Source organism: Nannobrachium achirus (assembly GCF_963921795.1).
Source record: "Nannobrachium achirus genome assembly, chromosome: 8".
Taxonomy (NCBI): domain Eukaryota; kingdom Metazoa; phylum Chordata; class Actinopteri; order Myctophiformes; family Myctophidae; genus Nannobrachium; species Nannobrachium achirus.
Window position 1 is genome coordinate 40013066 of NC_137817.1, and position 19405 is coordinate 40032470.

General features: G+C 45.6%; 1 protein-coding gene across 2 annotated transcripts in view; it reads right to left on the reverse strand.

The window, feature by feature from the left end:
• The window catches only part of bcas3 (BCAS3 microtubule associated cell migration factor), a 417558-nt gene that overhangs the window by 351309 nt on the left and 46844 nt on the right, over positions 1-19405 (reverse strand). For both annotated transcript variants that reach the window (XM_080732380.1, XM_080732379.1), the window contains exons 10-13: positions 13241-13317; positions 9591-9674; positions 6217-6387; positions 687-780 (exon numbers count right to left, since the gene is read on the reverse strand). In XM_080732380.1, coding sequence (XP_080588506.1) covers positions 687-780; positions 6217-6387; positions 9591-9674; positions 13241-13317 — 426 coding nt within the window. The remainder of the gene's footprint in view (positions 1-686; positions 781-6216; positions 6388-9590; positions 9675-13240; positions 13318-19405) is intronic.

Below are 19405 nucleotides of genomic sequence, written 5' to 3' on the forward strand. Positions count from 1 at the left end.
CCACACACAAACACAAAAATAAACTTTTTGACATTGTATTTAACCACTTATGCTCTATTAACGTTCAAAAATAACTCACGCGTTGCAATTTATGCCCTACGCATCGGCTGGATAACTGGCGATGTCTAAAAAAAGCCTAAATTAATGGCCAATATATGAGTCTGGCTCTAACACATACACACACGATGGATGGAGGACATCAACAATATGAACACTTCTCTCATACGCACACGCACAAACACACACACACACACACACACACACACACACACACACACACACACACACACACACACACACACACACACACACACACACACACACACACACACACACACACACACACAGGACCAGAGGACTGCGTAGTGCGTACGACCCTAGCCTGGGGTGTCCCATAGCAGGGGTGAGTGTGGGGACAGGGCAGCCACATGAAAGCCACCCACACACACACCCTGACACACACACACACACACACACATACTGTACTTCAATAAAAGACCTCTCCACGCCTCTCTGCTGCCGCGCCTAGATCAGCCAAACTCCACCTCAAACTCCCCTATGAGATGTAGTTCTGATTAGCATTTGTTACCTCCAAAATAAACACATCTGCGAGCGTGTGTGTGTGTGTGTGTGTGTGTGTGTGTGTGTGTGTGTGCACATGCGTGCGTGCCGTGCATGCGTCTTACCGCTGGGATTGAACTGCATGCAGGATATGGGTTTGTCATGAGCTGGGAAGTGGGTCACCACTCCTTCTCCATCAGAGTCCTCACTCACCACGACCTGGAATACACACATGCACGTACGCACGCACACGCATTCACGCACGCACACATGGAGACACACAGAAACACACAGAGTCTTAGTCATTTTACCACATTGAGGACGGGACTTTCCACCCTTCAAGGATTTTCTCTTCACATTTTGGCTCTCGCTTTTATCACCAAACACCCCTCAGAGCTGAAAACCGCTGAACTGGATCCACATAACGCCACCTCCCCGCTGAACCGCCGCCCTCTGGTGGTTCAAACATAATTAGCATCATCACCTGATTAACGGGACAAGAACCACAAAGTCGAGGTCCTTGATTAGAGCTGTCCTGAATGAAGAAGAGACAAGGACCTGGTCTCGTCCACCAGATGTGCAGACAGAAGCTGTGCTTTTTTTTTGGTACACAAGCTGAGACCCCCACACGACGTGTACACAGTCTAAACACATAAAAACACATGCACGCACCCACGCACTTGTGTTTTTCAAACAACTTAAGCCCTGTTACTTCTAAAAAAAATATCTAATTCCAAAAGTGCAATGATGAGGTGGGGAACTGAACAGAGCTGCCTTGGATACTTTCTAAGTTCCCCACATTGCACATTTTTGATGCCTTTATAACGGAATGGAACTAGATTTTTTTGTCCCAAGTAACTATACCCTCTCCAAAGATCACCTGTTTACAGCTTACTACAGGTATATTACCCACGGACCCGCACAACGCTTCTTAAGCCCTGTATAGCCCTTGTACGACAAATCAGCGAAAATAGCCAAACTACAAGGTCACAACGTGTGACATTGTGATGTGCCGTATTGTTTCTCAACTTTGAAATTCCAAGGTCTCCCTTTAAAGGAGTAGTCACTTCGCAAGACAATTATTGTCTTGCGATAAATAAAATAAAAATATTATTGAACTCAAGTCTCTATGGCATGAGTAATCAATAGAAAAAAAGTCATTTTGGGGGTGAACTACTCCTTTAACTCTGACAACGGGTTCATTTGGTTCCATTTGTGCACTGTCAGGGTTACAGACTTGTATGGGTCAATGTAGACCCCCCTAAAGGAACCCACAGAGTCCCTGGAATCTACTAGGAGAACCACTATCCTTGCCTAACTGATGTGGATTCAAAGTAAAACTCCAACACTGGAGACAGAGCTGAAACCAGCTTCTTCTGTCAGTTCACGCTGAAACTGCAATCTCCGACTTGTCTTGCGAGGCCAGATGTTAAAGAAAACAAACTGCTCTGAGGTCAGTGACTGGCTGGCTGGCTGTTAAGATCCAGGGTGTGTGTGTATGTGTACAGTATGTGTGAGAGAGACTGATTTCAGTTCAGTGGTATTATATGAACTTTAATGGTAGGCATGATGCATGTGAGAAAGGACTGCACTGAGACCAGTGGCTGACAGAAAACTCCTCTGGTCATGAACAGAGATTAGAGCTAAGCCCAGACATGAGGCCACTGTGTGCGTGTGCGTGTGCGTGTGTGTGTGTGTGTGTGTGTGTGTGTGCGTGTGCATGCACGTTTGAGTGCATGCACAGTGATAAATCTGGCCCCAGCGTTGCATTAAGGACGTCAGGGGGCTGGCTGAGCGTTCTTAATAGGAGCCAGTCCAAACACAAGGCAGCGAGAGAGAGAGAGAGAGAGGGGGGGGGGTAGAGAAAGAGGGAGAATAAGTGGGGGGGTGGGGGGGAAGAGGAAGAGGGGAAAAACAGAGGAGAACAGAAAGAAAGGGCTGGTGACATAAAGCAGATCTCTTTTATTACGGAGCAGGCAGACAATGTTGTTCTGTGAGGGAATCCTGCTGCAGCCCTTTGAAATGAGAATTAGTGTCCTCTGGAGAGCCAAGCTTATTACACAGGAGTGAGTGCAAAAGTGTATGCGTGTGTGTGTGTGTGTGTGTGTGTGTGTGTGTGTGCGTGCGTGCGTGCGTGCGTGCGTGCGCGTCTCCAGATAAATAAGCTCAAATACTATGTAGCCTCTGTCAAAGTCAAGAATTGCCACACTTGCACAAGAATTTACATCTAACGTACCACTGTTTTTAATATACTGTATGTACTGTATCACTCAAACCTCTGTCTGTCTGTCTGTCTGTCTGTCTGTCTGTCTGTCTGTCTCTCTCTCTCTCTCTCTGTCTCTCTCTCTCTCTCTCTCAGTCTCCTCCGTAGCTTGTCTCTCAGTCGCAGCCTGGTCCAGTCAGTGTTTATGGCCAGTGTAGGGTTACAGTGTGTCGGCTGGTGACACAGTGCAGGCCTGCTTCTGAAGGCTTCAGGCCCAGCTTACAGGAGCCCCTCAGGACCTGCTACAGTCACAGTGCAGGGAGGGGAGAGAGTCTGTGCGTGTGTGTGCGTGTGTGCGCTCGTGTTTGTGTGTGTGTGTGTGTGTGTGTGTGCGTGTGTGTGTGAGAGAGAGAGAACTACATCAGCGGCATACTGTTCTGAGACGCCTCATTAAAAAAATGTGACAGCACCTCCACCATAATTAATCATGGTCTGGGTGGGTGAGGAGAGTTAAGGAAAAATGGGGTTTTAAGCATATTTTCATTTATTTTCTGGGCAACAGGGCAACGGCGGCGCGTGGATCACGCTAGCGGCGGACGGGTAACATTCAAACTATGACGTCACCGCCGGTGCAAACAACACGGCCCTCACCTCCGAGACCGCCGCCTGACGCCCAGCCCCGGGGCCGAGCTCTCTCTCTCTCTCCACGTGTGAAAACGCACGCCGATTAATCCAGCGAAGACGTGGCTTTGGCACCGCAGGGCACAAGGCTCGGCCTTGAGCTTCATGTGAGGTTAAGGGGGAACAGCAGCACCCTGCTGTTTACCCAACATCTACCCTCACCAGGGCCCGGCTAAATACGGCCAGCGCTGCGGCTGAAACCCAGCCTGTTAAAATATGTGGGCAAACTAAATGGCACCTTTGAGCGAGCTGTGAGGTGTGAGTCGGACGGCGGCCGGCCGGCCAACCCTCACACATTCTTCTGTTCTCCGGCTGACCACGGAAGCCAAAGGTGTGTTTACCGAGGTCAGACTGGACCGGAGAGAGGTGTGGAGGAAGGCTGGGGCAACCGGGTTCCAAATGAACCATTCACATTGTGCGTGTGTGTGTGTTAGTGTGTGTTAGTGTGTGTGTGTGTGTGTGTGTGTGTGTGTGCACGCGCGCAAGCGAAGGGCCTTGTTGGAGAGAACTGCAGGCATTTAAAGGGCTAGCCAGTAAAACTGACACTCTATTAAACCGTGATGGCCACCTGGTAACAGTTTCTGGTAGGCCGCCATGCGGAGGCTAAAAACAGTATACTGTCCTCGGGACAGATTTAGTTTGAGGGGGTGAAGCAGAGCGAGCCTGGTGTCATTATGAAGATTAAAGACAAGACATAATGAAACATACTGTAACTCAGCGCTCTATGATGACTAGAGCCTGATAGCAATTTGGTAATGGGCCTTGTTTACACTGAGGAACGTCAACTGACCTTATTAACACCTCAACTGGGCTTGCATAACTTAGCTTTCTTCTGCAGCACACATGCAACTGAAAGATTTTACCCTTTAAACCCTCTATACTAAAATTTTAATTAATACTTAATTGCCCGTGGTCGACTGGCTCTGTACTTGGTCCATTCTATTTTGTTCCCCTTCTCACATTGTGAGCATGTAGATCTGATATTTTGGACCAATGTTCCCCCCAGAATGAGGATGCTAGGGTGGTTGAGAATGACACAGCAGGTCTAAAGGCATGTTCACAGTGGTATTGCCAATCATCTCTAATTGTTGTTTCACAAATCGAATGATAATAAATCCACAATATTCAAAAAAAGCCTGTAGGTCCACTTTAAGTCGTTTTACATAGACCATAATGTCTATCAATAGTCTCCTTTGTTGAATTCATCCTAGTGTAACGTTAAGAATAATGTACATCACAAGAATGTGTGTTTGTCAGCAAATCAAGCTCAAATGAAACCCATGACGCAGTGGTGTGGCCATTCTAACGGCAGATGTGCCGTAAGTTCACAGATGTTTTGTTCTGGTTGGTCCTAGGGATGACAATGAAACAACATGCCTCCACCAGTAGAGGGTATCCACATGCATAAAGTGAATGACCAATCAAGTGGAAAATCGGGTGGCGAAGTGAGTGGCAAAGAGTTTAATGTTGTTTAAAATTGTTTAATGTAATCAGACTTTTCTGTTTGGATGTATGGGCTGTCAAGGCCAGAAACTAGTTTTTTGCCACTCAGTAGCGTTCCCGCATAACTTCTGGGTATGATGATGATGTCACGCGCATACCCTATACATACAATTAATTGGCTGCGGCTGCTTTTCACCTGCCAGTGAGGAGCTTCACCGGGGAGTCATAGTACATGCAAAGGAACACATATTCCTCATACTTCAACAACCCTGCTGAAAGACCACAAAGCAACAAAGATTCCCTTCCCGTCTGGCTTCCTACCCATAAACATGGCCAAATGTACTCGTATGGACAGACAAAACCGGCCAAGCCACGGGCACCACAGAGGATTTCAAACACCTAGTCTACAGTATGTGGTGGTAATCTGTAGAATCATGTTTTTACACACAAAAAATGCACCTTTGATACCATGGTATCAAACACGACACACGCGCATATCTCCTTGTATGGGCCGTTCTGTCTGTGACATTAGTTATCTCCATACATGGAGTTCTGTGCTCATTCCGTGCTCCTACACTCAAAGCCAGATGTAGGAGCGGTTAGCACCTCTCAAAAAGGAGGCGACACCCACAAATGGGTTCATAGATTGCTGTGGTGGCAGGAATTTCATTTTTGCACCACCAGAGTGCCCATCTTATTCTATACTATAGTGTGAACATGTACATGTACTGTATCGTAAAATATTGTGTTTTTGAGCGGTGTTAAACCGCTCCATAGAGTGGCTGTGCGTGTGTCTGTAGCCTTTTTCCTCAGCGTTTTGCCATAGCAAAATGTGTGTACGTAGCATCATGTTTGTCTAGTGATGTCATATGTCGTATGTCTGTAGCCTTTTTCCCCAGCGTTTTGCCATAGCAAAACGTGTGTGTGTGTAGCATAGCCTGTACATCCTAGACTCAAATCCTAGTCTGAAGACGTTATGCAAGCACGACCACCGCTCACTTCACATTGGGTGTGATTTTTTAAATGTAATTAGATTTGTTTGTGGGCACAAACGCATTGGTGCTAAAAAACGTATTCAGCTTGGAAAGTACTGTTTCCATTAAGCGTTACTATGGAGAGCCGCAAGTCATTATGGTCTACAGTATGTAAAACCACCAAATAGTCAAGTCATTATGGTCTACAGTATGTAAAACCACCAAATAGTCAGTCAGCCGTACTTTACCATTTTTGTGCTATCAGTAAATGTTTTGTTATTTTCTCTATTAGTTATATCACATTAAGTAAAGACACACACACACACACACACACACACACACACACACACTGACCTGTCCCTCTCCAACATTGTGTGTGTCAATGATGGTCACTACTCCAGGGTTGTGCGGGCTGCGTCGGCTGGCACTGTGCGGTGCGCCCTCCTCGTCTGGGGTGGCTGCAGGGATGGTGCCAGCCAGCTGGGTCACCACCTTTCCCACCATGGTCAGACCCGTCTTCAGGGTCTGTGGGGGCCACAGTCATAGGTCACATAGGCATAGCATTTGTCATTATGTTATCGTCGCATTGTAATGTTTTTTAAAGGACGGACTCATTAGGAAAGTCTCGCCAAAAAGTAGTCCATGGAGAGTGATGAATGGAATTCTAACATCCATGACTTCTTAATGATGCAATAATGTTTAGCTAATATTTATTCAGTACTTCAGGTAAGTTCGGTAAAGTTTTAATGATATGTAAACAAAGGTGAAATCTAAGAATAAAGTCCTTGACATAAAAAAATGTCTATGTTTGTGTGTGGCCAAAGCTGTGAATACACAGTGATGAGTATTGATGCAGTTATGGTGGGGGTGGCAGTGGCTCGGGAGGGTGTCCAAGAAGTGTCCTTTACCACCATCTGCACCCTGATGCTTTGCATGGTTTCCTCCACTGTCGGCGTGTGCATGTGTGTGTTAATGGGTGAATGTGAAATGCAATATAAAACGCTTTGAAGAAAGGCACTATATTAATGCGATCCATTTTAAGGTCTTGTTACATTACATCTGCGATGCTATGAAGTCACACCATGTTTACACATAATGTACATCCTGCACCACAGTTGCAACCCCTTCCTAAAGCTGTAGTGGTAGGATAGTGTCCCATGCCAAAAATAACACATCTACAAGCTCATATGGCATTACAATTTAACTGAATATCTTGGATTGTAATTCATTATCTCTCTAGTATCTATCTCTCTATTCTTTTCTGTACATATAGTGCTTCACGCTTATTACGGCTGCTGCTGCTGTGCACCTGAATGCAGGGATTAATACAGTTGTATCTTACCTCATCGTATCTGATCTTAAGTGTTAATTTAATGTACATGCTAAATCACCCAGGATTTTAAGTGCATAGGATGGAAATTAGGACGTTTCCCTGCATATGTGCGCACAAGGAAAACGCGCACACACACATACGCAATTGCGAGTGCACACACACCCATGCGCACACGCACAGTGCAACACTCCTGGTCATCTTTATTTGCAGATGCAGAGACACTGCACTGATTTCTTCACAGGAAGATGGTTTCATCAGTCCATCACGCAGCTGTTGTCTGAGGCTTTGTGGGAGCGTTTGTATGTGTTTGTGTGTGTGCGCGTGCATGCGTGTGTGCTTGTGTTCTCTATGCACCTTCTGCGTCTTAATTGTAGAGCTGAAGTAAGAAGAGATATCCATGTGTTTGTGTGTGTGTGTGTGTGTGTGTGTGTGTGTGTGTGTGTGTGTGTGTGTGTGTGTGTGTGTGTGTTGTATGTGTGTGTGGAGTCTCCTCTGTGTCCTCTTAAGGACCAGCCATGGTGTCTGACTCAAACACACCTCTGTGGCTGGACGGAGGGAAATGGATAGTGCTGCTTAAGTGGAGTCTATCTCGCCTACTACACTGTCCTCAGCTAATGGAGTACTGTGTGTGTGTATATACGTGTGTGTGTGTGTGTGTGTGTGTGTGTGTGTGTGTGTGTGTGTGTGTGTGTGTGTGTGTGTCTGTTTTCGCGCCAAAGGGGCCCCGGAGAGTATAATCAGGCATTCAGGCTAGGCGGCCCTGTCAATACAGCATGGCGCCTCGCGTTTGTTGGGTCTGAGGATCGCACACTGTCTCTCTCTGCCACTTGGCCGTGCACACCATCCATCTGTCTGCTCTCCCAGTGTGTGTGTGTGTGTGTGTGTGTGTGTGTGTGTGTGTGTGTGTGTGTGTGTGTGTGTGTGTGTGTGTGCGTGTACGTGAGAGTGTGTGTGTGAATTGCCAGTAGCACCATCAATTATTAAGCGAGGCGTTTGGCTCCTAATTGATCAACACTAATGTGTTTTCTAATCACTGCAGTTGAGGAGTTCTTAGTGCTAGTCCAAACAGGAGCTATTGATCTGCACGGAGGCACGACTGGTGGCGCGCACACACACATACGCACGCACACGTACTGTATGTGCACAAATGTAAAAAAAAAAAAAAACATGGACGTACAGTACATAGAGAAGTGTGTGTAACTTACACACTCAAGACATACAAAAGTGTATACACATGAATTCACATACACACATAAGTACGGAAATACATGCACACCTCCGTCACGCACGCACGCGCGCACATACTTCTCCAGGCTGATTAGATTATGGCTTCTGTCCCCACCTAAAGAAGTTATATTATTCGTAATATTCATGTGATTAATATCTAAAAAGAACAATGATCATAAATCATAAGTAAATTACATAAATTATTATAGCCTACTGAATAGACATACAGTGTGTGTGTGCGCGTGCGTGTGTGTGTGTGTGTGTGTGTGTGTGTGTGTGTGTGTGTGTGTGTGCGCTCGTGCACATCCTGTACGCGTGGCTCCTATGTACTGCTGCATAGTGTATTGTCTTTAAGTCCAGCTCTCTCTCTCTGGACATCAGCACTCAGAGAGCCAGCGTGTCGCGCCAACGGGCCAGAGGGAGATACCTTGTCATCCATATTGAGATATATGGCCCTAAATGAGGAGAGGTCTGGCTGCCGACCGCCTGTCTGCCTATCAGTGTCCCCCCCACCTCACCCCGCCCCACCGCCCTCTGTCTCTGTTAAGCTAACCCGTTAGCGACGCGCTGCTCTTTTTGATGTATGTCGCCATTAGCCGGCTAATGGGGCTTCTCTCGCGCTAGCCGTTAGCGCTCGTTAAGTAAAGGGGAAGGGATAAGCCAGGTCTTTGTAAATCAATTAGACCCTCCCCTCACCCTCCTTTGGGAGCGGAGAGAGGATGAAGAGGAGACCAGAACCATATGAGGAACTTGCTATAGCTCACTAGCGCAGGTTAGTGAGCAGCCGCGGCCCTGCGGCGGGAATCGGCGGGCTGTTGTCTGTTAGCGAGGTAGCTTAGCGTCACTCCCCTGCAGAGAGAGGGGAGTGTAGCGAGGCCCGCGGAGAGTAAAAAGCAGCGCGGAAAGGAACAGACGGCCCAGTGTGATGAAGTGTCTCATAAGCCCGCGTTCCCAGTCACCGGGAGAGGCAGGGTGGATCTAATGTCAGAACACTTACAGATGGAGGCAGGAGTGCTGTAGCATCTGCAACGAAAGTTATAACTAGCGAAAATAAGAAACAAGCTCGAGCTTATAGATATGCTATTTTAAGTCCTCAACACAGGCTTAACATAGATGCATGGATGACTGGTGTGTGTATGCGTGCATGTGTGTGCGTGTTGCCGCTCACTTTGGCAGCGCTGATGACCGTGGCCGTGTAGGACTGGGCATTGTCACCGCAGGCCCCTCCACGTGACTGGTGACATCGGATAAGCTGCAAAAACACAGGGAAGGGCGAAAGGGCAAAAGATAAATAAATGAACAAGGAACGGCGAGCGCATGAAGACGAACCCCTGAGGAGACCAACAAGTAATTTGACCACGAAGCTCACAAAAAGTCCCCCTCTTACGTTTTTCTTTTTCTTTGGCGGGGGTTGAAATGAGCTTCAATGTGAGGAATGTTTTTTAAAGGAATATTATGCCAGCAATGAGCCCCAATCTGCTGTATTTCATGTACAATAATAAATAATAATAATAAAACTTTATTTATATAGCACCTTTTAAAACAATGTTACAAAGTGCTTAACAACATAAAAAATAACATCATACAGTGAATCATCATCAATTAACAATAGGATAAAAAATAAAAACAACAATCAGTGAGAATAGATGCAGTTAGGAGGTTAAAAAGGCCTTTCTATAAAAATGAGTTTTTAGTTTAGATTTAAAAATGGTTACAGAACCAGCAAATCTAAGATCCACAGGGAGGCTGTTCCAGAGTGTGGGGGCCCTGACAGCAAAGGCCCTGTCACCTTTGGTCACTCTGTTTGATGTAGGAACCACCAAAAGTGCCAAATCAGAGGACCTCAGTTGCCGGGCAGGCACGTAGGGTTCCAACAGGTCTCTTAAGTATTGTGGTGCTAGGCCATTAAGAGCTTTAAAAGTCAACAATAAAATCTTAAAATCAATTCTAAAAGTTACCGGCAGCCAGTGCAATGTGGCCAGGACCGGGGTAATGTGCTCTGATCTCCTAGTGCCTGTAATGAGTCTGGCGGCGGCGTTCTGCACCAGTTGCAGGCGGTGTATGGATCCTTTCTTGATATTGGCGTAGAGGGCATTACAGTAGTCTAGGCGAGATGATATCAGTGCATTAACGACTAAGTGGAGGTTGGGGGTGGAAAGTATTGTTCTAATTCTGTAGATGTTCCGTATATGGAAAAAACAGGTACGCACCACACTTTTTACCTGGGCCTCGAGACAGAGGTCGGAGTCAAGGAGTACACCCAGATTCTTTGCCACAGGTGTGACATTTTCTGACATAGTGTCAAGACTGTTTAGTAGTTGGGATCTGGTGGTAAGTGGGCCGAACAGGAGGATCTCTGATTTGTTTGTGTTAAGTTGAAGGAAATTTGCAGACATCCAGTTTTCTAGTTCAGACAGGCAGGCTTTGAGAGAGGATAGACAATTGGGGTTTGAGGTGTTGAGTGGCATGTACAGTTGGGTATCATCTGCATAGCAGTGGAAGTGGATGTTATGTTTACGGATTATGTGACCTAATGGGAGCATGTATATAGAAAACAGTAGGGGACCGAGAATTGAGCCTTGTGGGACACCGTGAGTGAGGGGGACAGAGGAGGATGTGGCAGTACCAATTTCAACAGAGACAGTTCTATCAGTTAGATAGGATCGCATGAGTTGGAGTGCAGTGCCATTTAGACCCAATGCCACTTGAGTGCCTCCGTCGCTGGCTCCAGTTTTTCTCGGATGCACTCAAGCAGTCACACAAACAGTGACCCCATCTGCCAATTACCTGAGCTGGCCAGCTTAATAAGGACATAAAAAAGGAGAAGAAAAACACAATTATCCAAAATAACATACTGCTGTGTGCACTGTAGAACTTTTTTTTTCTTCTTTTTTTTTGTCTGGGGCTAAATACTTTATAAATCCCATTAAATAGACAGAACAAAAAGACCAGAACATCTGTTGATTTTCAAAACGTTATCATTTATAGTGGACCCTTCTTGGGATGACTTGTGCAGCCAGACAGATTAGAGGGGGAACAAATAGATAAATGAATTTTTGGGATTGTAAATATGTCATTGTTCTGATAAAGCACTTGTGTAATGGATGGTGTGTGTGCGTGTGCGTGTGCGTGTGCGTGTGCGCGCGCGCGTGCGTGCGTGCGTGCGTGTGTGTGTGCGTGCGCGCGTGTGTGCGCGCGTGTGCGCGCGTGCTTGCGTGTACGTGTGTGTGCGTGTGCATGCGTGTGTGAGTGTGTATGACTGTGTACTTGTATTACTAACTTGTATTACTAACTTGCAGTGGTAAAGTAAATAAGTACATTTACTTAAGTACTGTACTTAAGTAAAATTGAGGTATTTGTACTTTACTTGACTATTTACAATTTCCAATACTTTTACTTCTACTCCAATGTATCCAATATATATATATATATATATATATATATATATATATATATATATATATATATATATATATATATATATTGTACCTTTACTCCCTACATTTATTTGACAACTAGATACTAGTTATTGATTGATTATTAGTACAAATTAAAACATACATTAACCACTTCAGCAATATATCTATTTCGGCCATTTGAAAATAGACGATCTACAAGCTGCTATGTAGATCTGCTATTTTCAAAAGATTTTTATACATTTGAAAACTTGAAATGGGACATTCTGCATAATGACTATCTTTAAGTACATTTTGATACCAATACATTTGTACTTTTCTCAAGTACATTTTGAATTCCGGACATTTGCTTGTAACAAAATATTTCTATATTGCGGTAATGATACTTTTACTTAAAGGGATATTTCACTTTCAAAAAAAGGTTTGGTAATTTTATCGTCTTGTCAGGCTTTTATGAACACCCTGAACAGTTTTTAATTTGCTTAATTCAATATTTAGATATTTGATGTAAATGTTACCGGGCCTTCCTCCTTTTCTTATTGTATTTAATTTTTTTCCATTTTCCCAAAGAATTATTAAAAATAACTGAAAAATCACACCTGTGTGAACTGAGCGGTGGTTGTGTGTGTGTGTGTGTGTGTGTGTGTGTGTGTGTGCGTGCGTGCGTGCGTGCGTGCGTGCGTGCGTGTGTGTGTGTGCGTGCGTGCGTGCGTGTGTGTGTGTGTGAGAGAGAGAGAGAGAATATTGCAGTTGATGCTCAGACTAGACTCAAGAGCACCCTCTCTGGTCACTGAGTGGTAGTTCAGGCTACATACACACATACATACATACATACACGGATACATACACGGATACACACACGGCCATGCTATGGAGCGGTCTACCACCGCTCAAAAAGTTATTGAAAAAATACGGCCTGCTCACGTATTAGGAGGGTATTACGAGTCACCGAAAATGGAGTTTGAAGTTACAATGGGTGTGTATGGGGAGAGGCCCTAGGCCTGGAGGGCCGGATAACATTTACATCAAATATCTAAATATTGAATGAAGCAAATTAAAAACTGTTCAGGGTGTTCATAAAAGCCTGATTAGACGATAAAATGACCAAAGGTTTTTTGAAAGCGAAATATCCCTTTAGGTACAACATTTTTGCACTTTTTCTACCACTGCTAACTGAGGGCCAAATGTCCCCACAGGTATAGCAGAATGTGAGAAACGGACATTGCGAGGACAATGTTCAATTAGCAGAAGATTCAGGTCGGGGTCAGGGTTAGACATGAGTTATATGCCTGACTTATAGTTACAGTAGCTACACGCAGGTGCTGCACACCGGAAATAGCCGAGCTACAAGCCCCCAATCTGTGTGTGCGTGCGTGCGTGCGTGCGTGCGTGCGTGCCCTACCTTGTTCTCAGCATAGGCCAGCCAGCGGCCTCCCAGTGCTATGGGGTTTAGGTTGGGACCCGGGCAGGGATAGCAGCCTGGAAGAAGGGCACACGTGATGTTATTGACTGGAACACATGGGACGGTTACAACAAGAAATGAGCAGTTCAGACGCATCATTCTGTTTAAAACCCATTTAGGCCTAGAATTATTGAACGCTTTAACCAGTGAAAAATAGCAGACATACAAGCTCACAGCGCGGCACCGAGTGCCGCGCTGCGAGCTTGTAGATCTGCTATTTTTGAAAAAGTCGTGAAAATGTGTGCAAATCTTTGACTATATGTATTTTCATTTAAGTGAAAAGGACCTTTTCTTTGACAATGGCGAGCCAGACTGCTGACATAGAAACATAGGGTTTTTAAAAAAATCTTAGAAGGATTCAAAAGACTCTTATAGAATCGGGTCAAAATCCTAATTTTCAAGATTTTTCAAAAATAGCAGATCTACAAGCTCGCTGCTATTTTTCAATAGTTAAAGCATAAAATAATGATACAAAATAATGTGTACCCGTTCTAAATGGGTTAATGAAGTGCGTCTCGGGTGACCAGAGGAACACGGTCAAAGCGTTTGCCAGTTTCCTAATAACAGCAGCACGGTCTTCCAGCCCACATGGAAGCAATGTTGTAATGCAGAAAAAGAAGTGGAGATTTTTTTTTTTCGCCCCGGTGCTGAGGTTTGAGGACTGTCCCTGGAGAGAGAGAGCCTGTCTCTCTTAAACCATTAATGTGTTTGCGAGGATTCTCTTGTTTGGGAAGATGAATGGGAGCCTAATGAGGGTGACTGACCCGAGAGCATGCGGGTGGGCGTGTGTGTGCGTGTGTGTGTGTGTGTGTGTGTGTGTGTGTGTGTGTGAGTGTGTGTGTGTGTGTGTGTGTGCGTGCGTGTGTGCGTGTGATTGTTTGTATACACACATTATGACCTAATGGAGTCTGTGGTACCCAATAAAGTAAGGTTGGCTCCTCTTCTGATTGACTGGTAGACACGCTGATCCCTGAAGGATCACACAGACAAAAACATACACTCACACTCACACATACTGTACATGCCAACAACACTGGCACGCATGCGCACACACACACACATAAAACCCCAACCTCTGCAGTCAGCAGAAATAAAAATAACAGTCAACAGCCCCCCTCCACCAGAGAAAAAACGAAAAGAAAAGCGAGCCATAAATTCACGAGCAGATAAACTGTGTTGGACATAATAAACCATAACAAATGTGCCTCTGCCCACTCAAACAGATGGGGACGTAAACAGGCTCACTACAGTAGGGTTTCTATGACTAATAACCTCTGGCGAATCAGAGCTCCAGCTAGAGGGGGCATGCATCATGTCCACCGCAGTGCAGAGCCCACCACAACATGCAAACATGTGCTTGTAAACAGACACAGCGATGTGATGAATATTGTCATAAATTGCCATAAATGCATACAGATACAGACGGGCGACAGCCTGCTTGTTTTGAGTATGTGTAAACAGGGCTGGATGCGCACGCACACGCGCACAGGCCTCGAAAACCCTGTGGATCCCCAGCTCTGTTCGGGAACCGCGCGCACCAGACACACGCGAGCGAGCGTGCTTGCTTGCACACAAACGCACGCCTACACATCCACTCGGTGAGGTCATGTGAGTGCATGGAGGCGTGTGTGCGTGTGTGTGTGTGTATGTGTGAGAGGGGGGAGGGGGGTGGCTGACAGTAATTTAGCGCTCAGGGAGCAGATGAGATGGAGGCAGACAGTAATTTAGTGTGCAGAGTTGGGGAAGGGGGCCGGGGAGGGCCAGGCGGGGCCTGGAGGACGGGACTTGAGGTAAGCCACAAGGCCTGCTGGTGAAGCCAGAAGAAGGCTTTCGTGCCTCTCCAAGGCCGAGGAGAGCCCAGGCAGTGAGATAACATGTGTTTGACACATCCTGGGTGGAGACCAGAGTGGAGAGAGAGAAAGCAGGGTGGAGGAGGAGAGGAGAGGAGTGTTAGAACGTAATGGCGGAACAATAACGAAGAGGGAAGCAGAGAAGTGGGCCTCTTGTTGGGTGAAGAATAGACATGGAGACCCAAAACTGGTTTAAAGCAGTTTCTCCCTGTTTAGGTTCATGGCACAGGCTTATACTTTTCCACTAGCAGATCGACAAGGATGTGCCGTTACGCAGAATTACGCTTTTTAAAATGCCATTCTGAAGCCAAGGTCTTAACTTCTTCAGTGCCATATTTAAAGTGGGACCTCTTATATTGCCGGTTCGCCAACAAAGGGTTAAAAAAATAGTGTGCACGCTGGTGCACACATTCGTGCACAGATCATGCACTATGCATGTGCATGCTTTTCACAGCTTTCAAACAAAAAAATCCGCCTGGAAATCCGTTCAGGCATTCAGGAGAAGGCAGCCCTTATGTTTTCTTCAAATGTAAACAAACATGGCTGCCATGTTTGAAAGATGGGGTTGGTATGGGGGTTAAACATGCAATTTCGCGATCGTGATCATGCCTAGTACACTGTTGGAGGTCCAATTTTTTTTTTCAAAAAAGACGTCCAGGGTATGGCAGGGTATGAGTTAAATGGTGAATAAATATTATCTGTGTTTTTTTTTTTTTTGAGCGGTGCTGGCCGCTCCAACATGTGTCCATGTGTGTACGTCCATGTGTGTATGTCCATGCTAAATTGACAGTGTATCAAATACTGTATCAAATTACTTATCCGCATGTCCCCTTTCTGATTGGGCAATATAATGATGAGACGTCATGTGGACAACGTCATTACAGCCAATGGTATGGGATAACAAAAAGGCGTTTGTCACATGACTCCCGCGATTTACCTAAATTAGGGGGCGAAGTAGCTTAGTGGGTAGAGAGAGCCTTCTGGTTATCACAAGATTACCAGTTCTGGATGAAACGGAATACATCAAGCCAACATCAGATCAAATTGTTGTACGGTACGAGGGTCTTCCAGAGCTTGCCTGGGATCGTGTTTTTAATGGTGATCAATTTTCCATATTAGGGAGATCAACAGACAGTGGCTTCCCTGATTGGCCAATCCAAACCATCAGCTTTGCGGATTGGCCAAGGTTCGAATGAAGTGTGTGTCTATGAAACAATATAAGTTGTAGGGCGAGCAATAGGACTCCATTTTACACACAGGAGGATTTCGTCAAGTATAGTCTATTCAATTAAGCGTTGGGCTGCTGTGTGAAATGCTGCGCTGGACTGTACATCTGAAAGGAGGACCAAATAAAACCCTTCATGCTGCTGTGGCAGTGGGCACCAAGGTTTACTCCTTTGGAGGGTACTCTATCGGGGAGACCTACGAGTACAACAAGGGCCAGATTGATATTCATGTCTTTGACTCAGTATCTTTGTGCTGGACAAAGTTGCCCGAGGTTCCCGGTGAGGCTCCCTCCACGCGTGTATGCCACACAGCTGTGCTCATAGAAGATATGATCTACATCTGGGGGGGAATAGTTAACATTGAGACAGAGGAAACCGGAAACGGGGTTATTACCATCACTGGGAATAAGTGCAATTTGCTTTATGCATTTGATGTGTTAACCCACAGGTGGTTCAATCCCAACATTTCCCAACCTGTTCCAGAGGCGAAGTGCGGCCACTCAGCCTGTGCCTTGGGGAAGGTCATGTACATCTTTGGAGGATTCAACTTGCTGACTGGGCGCTCTAATGACATCTACAAGCTGGACACCACCTCCATGGTCGGGTCTTTAATTGATACCAATGGCCCTCCAACGCTTGTTTCAGATTGCCATTCTGCCACCATCATTGGGACAAAGATGTTTGTGTATGGGGGTCGAGGGGACGAGGAAGAGACCAAATACAACACCATCAGAGTGTTTGACACAGAGACCAACTGCTGGCTGAACACGCCTCCCACACAGTTCCTTCCAGAAGCATGCAGGGGTCATTCTGTATTTGCCTATAAGGAAGAGTTGTACATATTTGGTGGTGAGAACTTTCCTCGGGACCGGGTCTTCAATGATCTATGGAAATTCAACCCAGAACGCTTCTCCTGGAAGAAGATTAAGCCCAAGGGGAGAGGCCCATGTGCAACTAGTATAATGTGCTGTTGTATGGTGGGAGAACGTATCATCCTCTTTGGAGGATACACCCCTGATGACCTGCACATCTTAGACTTAAGTCCTAGTCTGAAGACATTATGCAAGCGAGCAGTTATTCAGCCGCGGCTTGCAGTCGGAACTCCCAAACGAAAAAAGAGAAAAAGAAAAGAAGACAACCCAGAGCCGAGCTTGGCTCTGGGTTGTGGGAAGAAAAATAAGGAAACTCAAGAAGGAGTATCCATGTAAGTATCCTTACATGAGATCCTTAGAAACTCCCCCTTCATTCAGATGGGGAGGAAAGCAGAGCACATGAATGTGCTGAGTGATACCCACCAAGACCTAAGCACCATCATACAGAAGAATAGAACACTTTACTACCAATGAACCTGCGCCAGGGCAGACATCGCTGCAAAAAATATCTCTATGAATAGAAACTTCTACACCCAGTTGATCACCACAAGGAATGTATAAACAAATAGATGCTTTGGGCAAAGGTATGGACAGTTACGGCAGAGGACTCCAGGAAACAGATGTTTTTAAATGAGAGGAACTGGGAGTGGAAGAGGAAAAAGACTGCAAAGGTGGAGACCTTTGTGTTTTATTTATATATATTTTTTCATTACCTTTTTATTTTCTTTTGTTTTGCTGCTTTGTCATTTTGAGGCAATCATAAAGCGAGCAATTGACGAGAATTAAAGTCGCGCTGCAACAGAAGTGCTCCACTTGCTCCACTTCCATATGATGACGCATTTCCAGTCAAAAAGTAGTCGGCCATAACTCATTGAATACATGAATATGCAAAGAAGGCGGACTGGCGATCGACGCTGAGGGTCACAGCTTTCCGTAAAGGCGCTCCTATAGACTGTATGGCTAGGGTTCCACCAGGAGCGCTGCGTTGTGCCAGTGTCAAAAAATGAACCGGGTGAATTGGGCGTCCGACATCTGAGTGCAACGTTGGCAATGGAGCACCCTTCATTGATTAAAAAGGGAACGTTACCTGGGTTGAAGTTGACGCGACGGCGATAGCTGCAGTGGAGGCGGGGGGTAACAAGGCAGCGGCTACGGAAACAATTTGTTTTCATAGGAGATGAGACGTCAGCCGCGGCTTGTGATTGGCTGAACCAGAAGTAGGCCAGAGCTCCGCTGTGCGGCGAGGACGAGAGGGGGAAGCCGTGCAAACCAGCACAGTGAACAGTGGCTCGCAGGGAGTGGTTCAAGTTGAAGTAGTTAAAGTTTAAGTAATTCACCTGTCAATCATTCTGACCTCATGAATTATTATGTATAGAGTAAATGTACGTCATCACACATGACATTTTTGTTTAGGGGCTGCACTTAGGGCTGTAATTGTGTTGTTATAATAAACAAACACAGGAATGTTTCACCTTTTTGCCATCTAGTGTCTGGGTATAGGCACATTATCACTACAGATATGCTCTAAAAGTGCAAAAAAACATATTTTTCATTTCACTGCATCTGGTTACCATAGTTACTAGGTAAACTGCATATCCCATGATGCAAAGCGGCCGTGTGCTGCTATTGACTCCAATGCCTCATTCACGTCCGTTTATCTGGGATCTCCCCGATTCTTGCCTCCCTACACTGGCTCCCTGTTCGCTACAGGATTTCTTTTAATGTTTTTTGTTTGATTGTTTTTGCCAGACCCATGAAATGGGTAGGCCTACATAAGCAAATGTCTGTCGGTCCGGGTTTTCTATATAAAGGGTATATATGATGATGACATGATGATGACATGCCTACAAAAGGCATGATGTCATAAATGATGATGACAGACAGGGGGTCTGGCACAACCAGGTTGACCTGGTCTAGTTTTTAGCAAGGTGCTCAAATACGTGACATTGTGTGTCACTGCAGAGGGATCAGTCTCACTATCCGTACTGTATGTCCCTTTTCTGATTGGACAATATAGGATCTAACTGACGTCAGACAGAACAGCCCTTACAAGGAGATATGCACGTGTGTCGTGTTCGCACCGCTCACTTCGCACAGGTGCTATTTTTTAAGTGTGCAGTTTTCCAATTTCCATATGAAACAAGTGTCAATCTACTC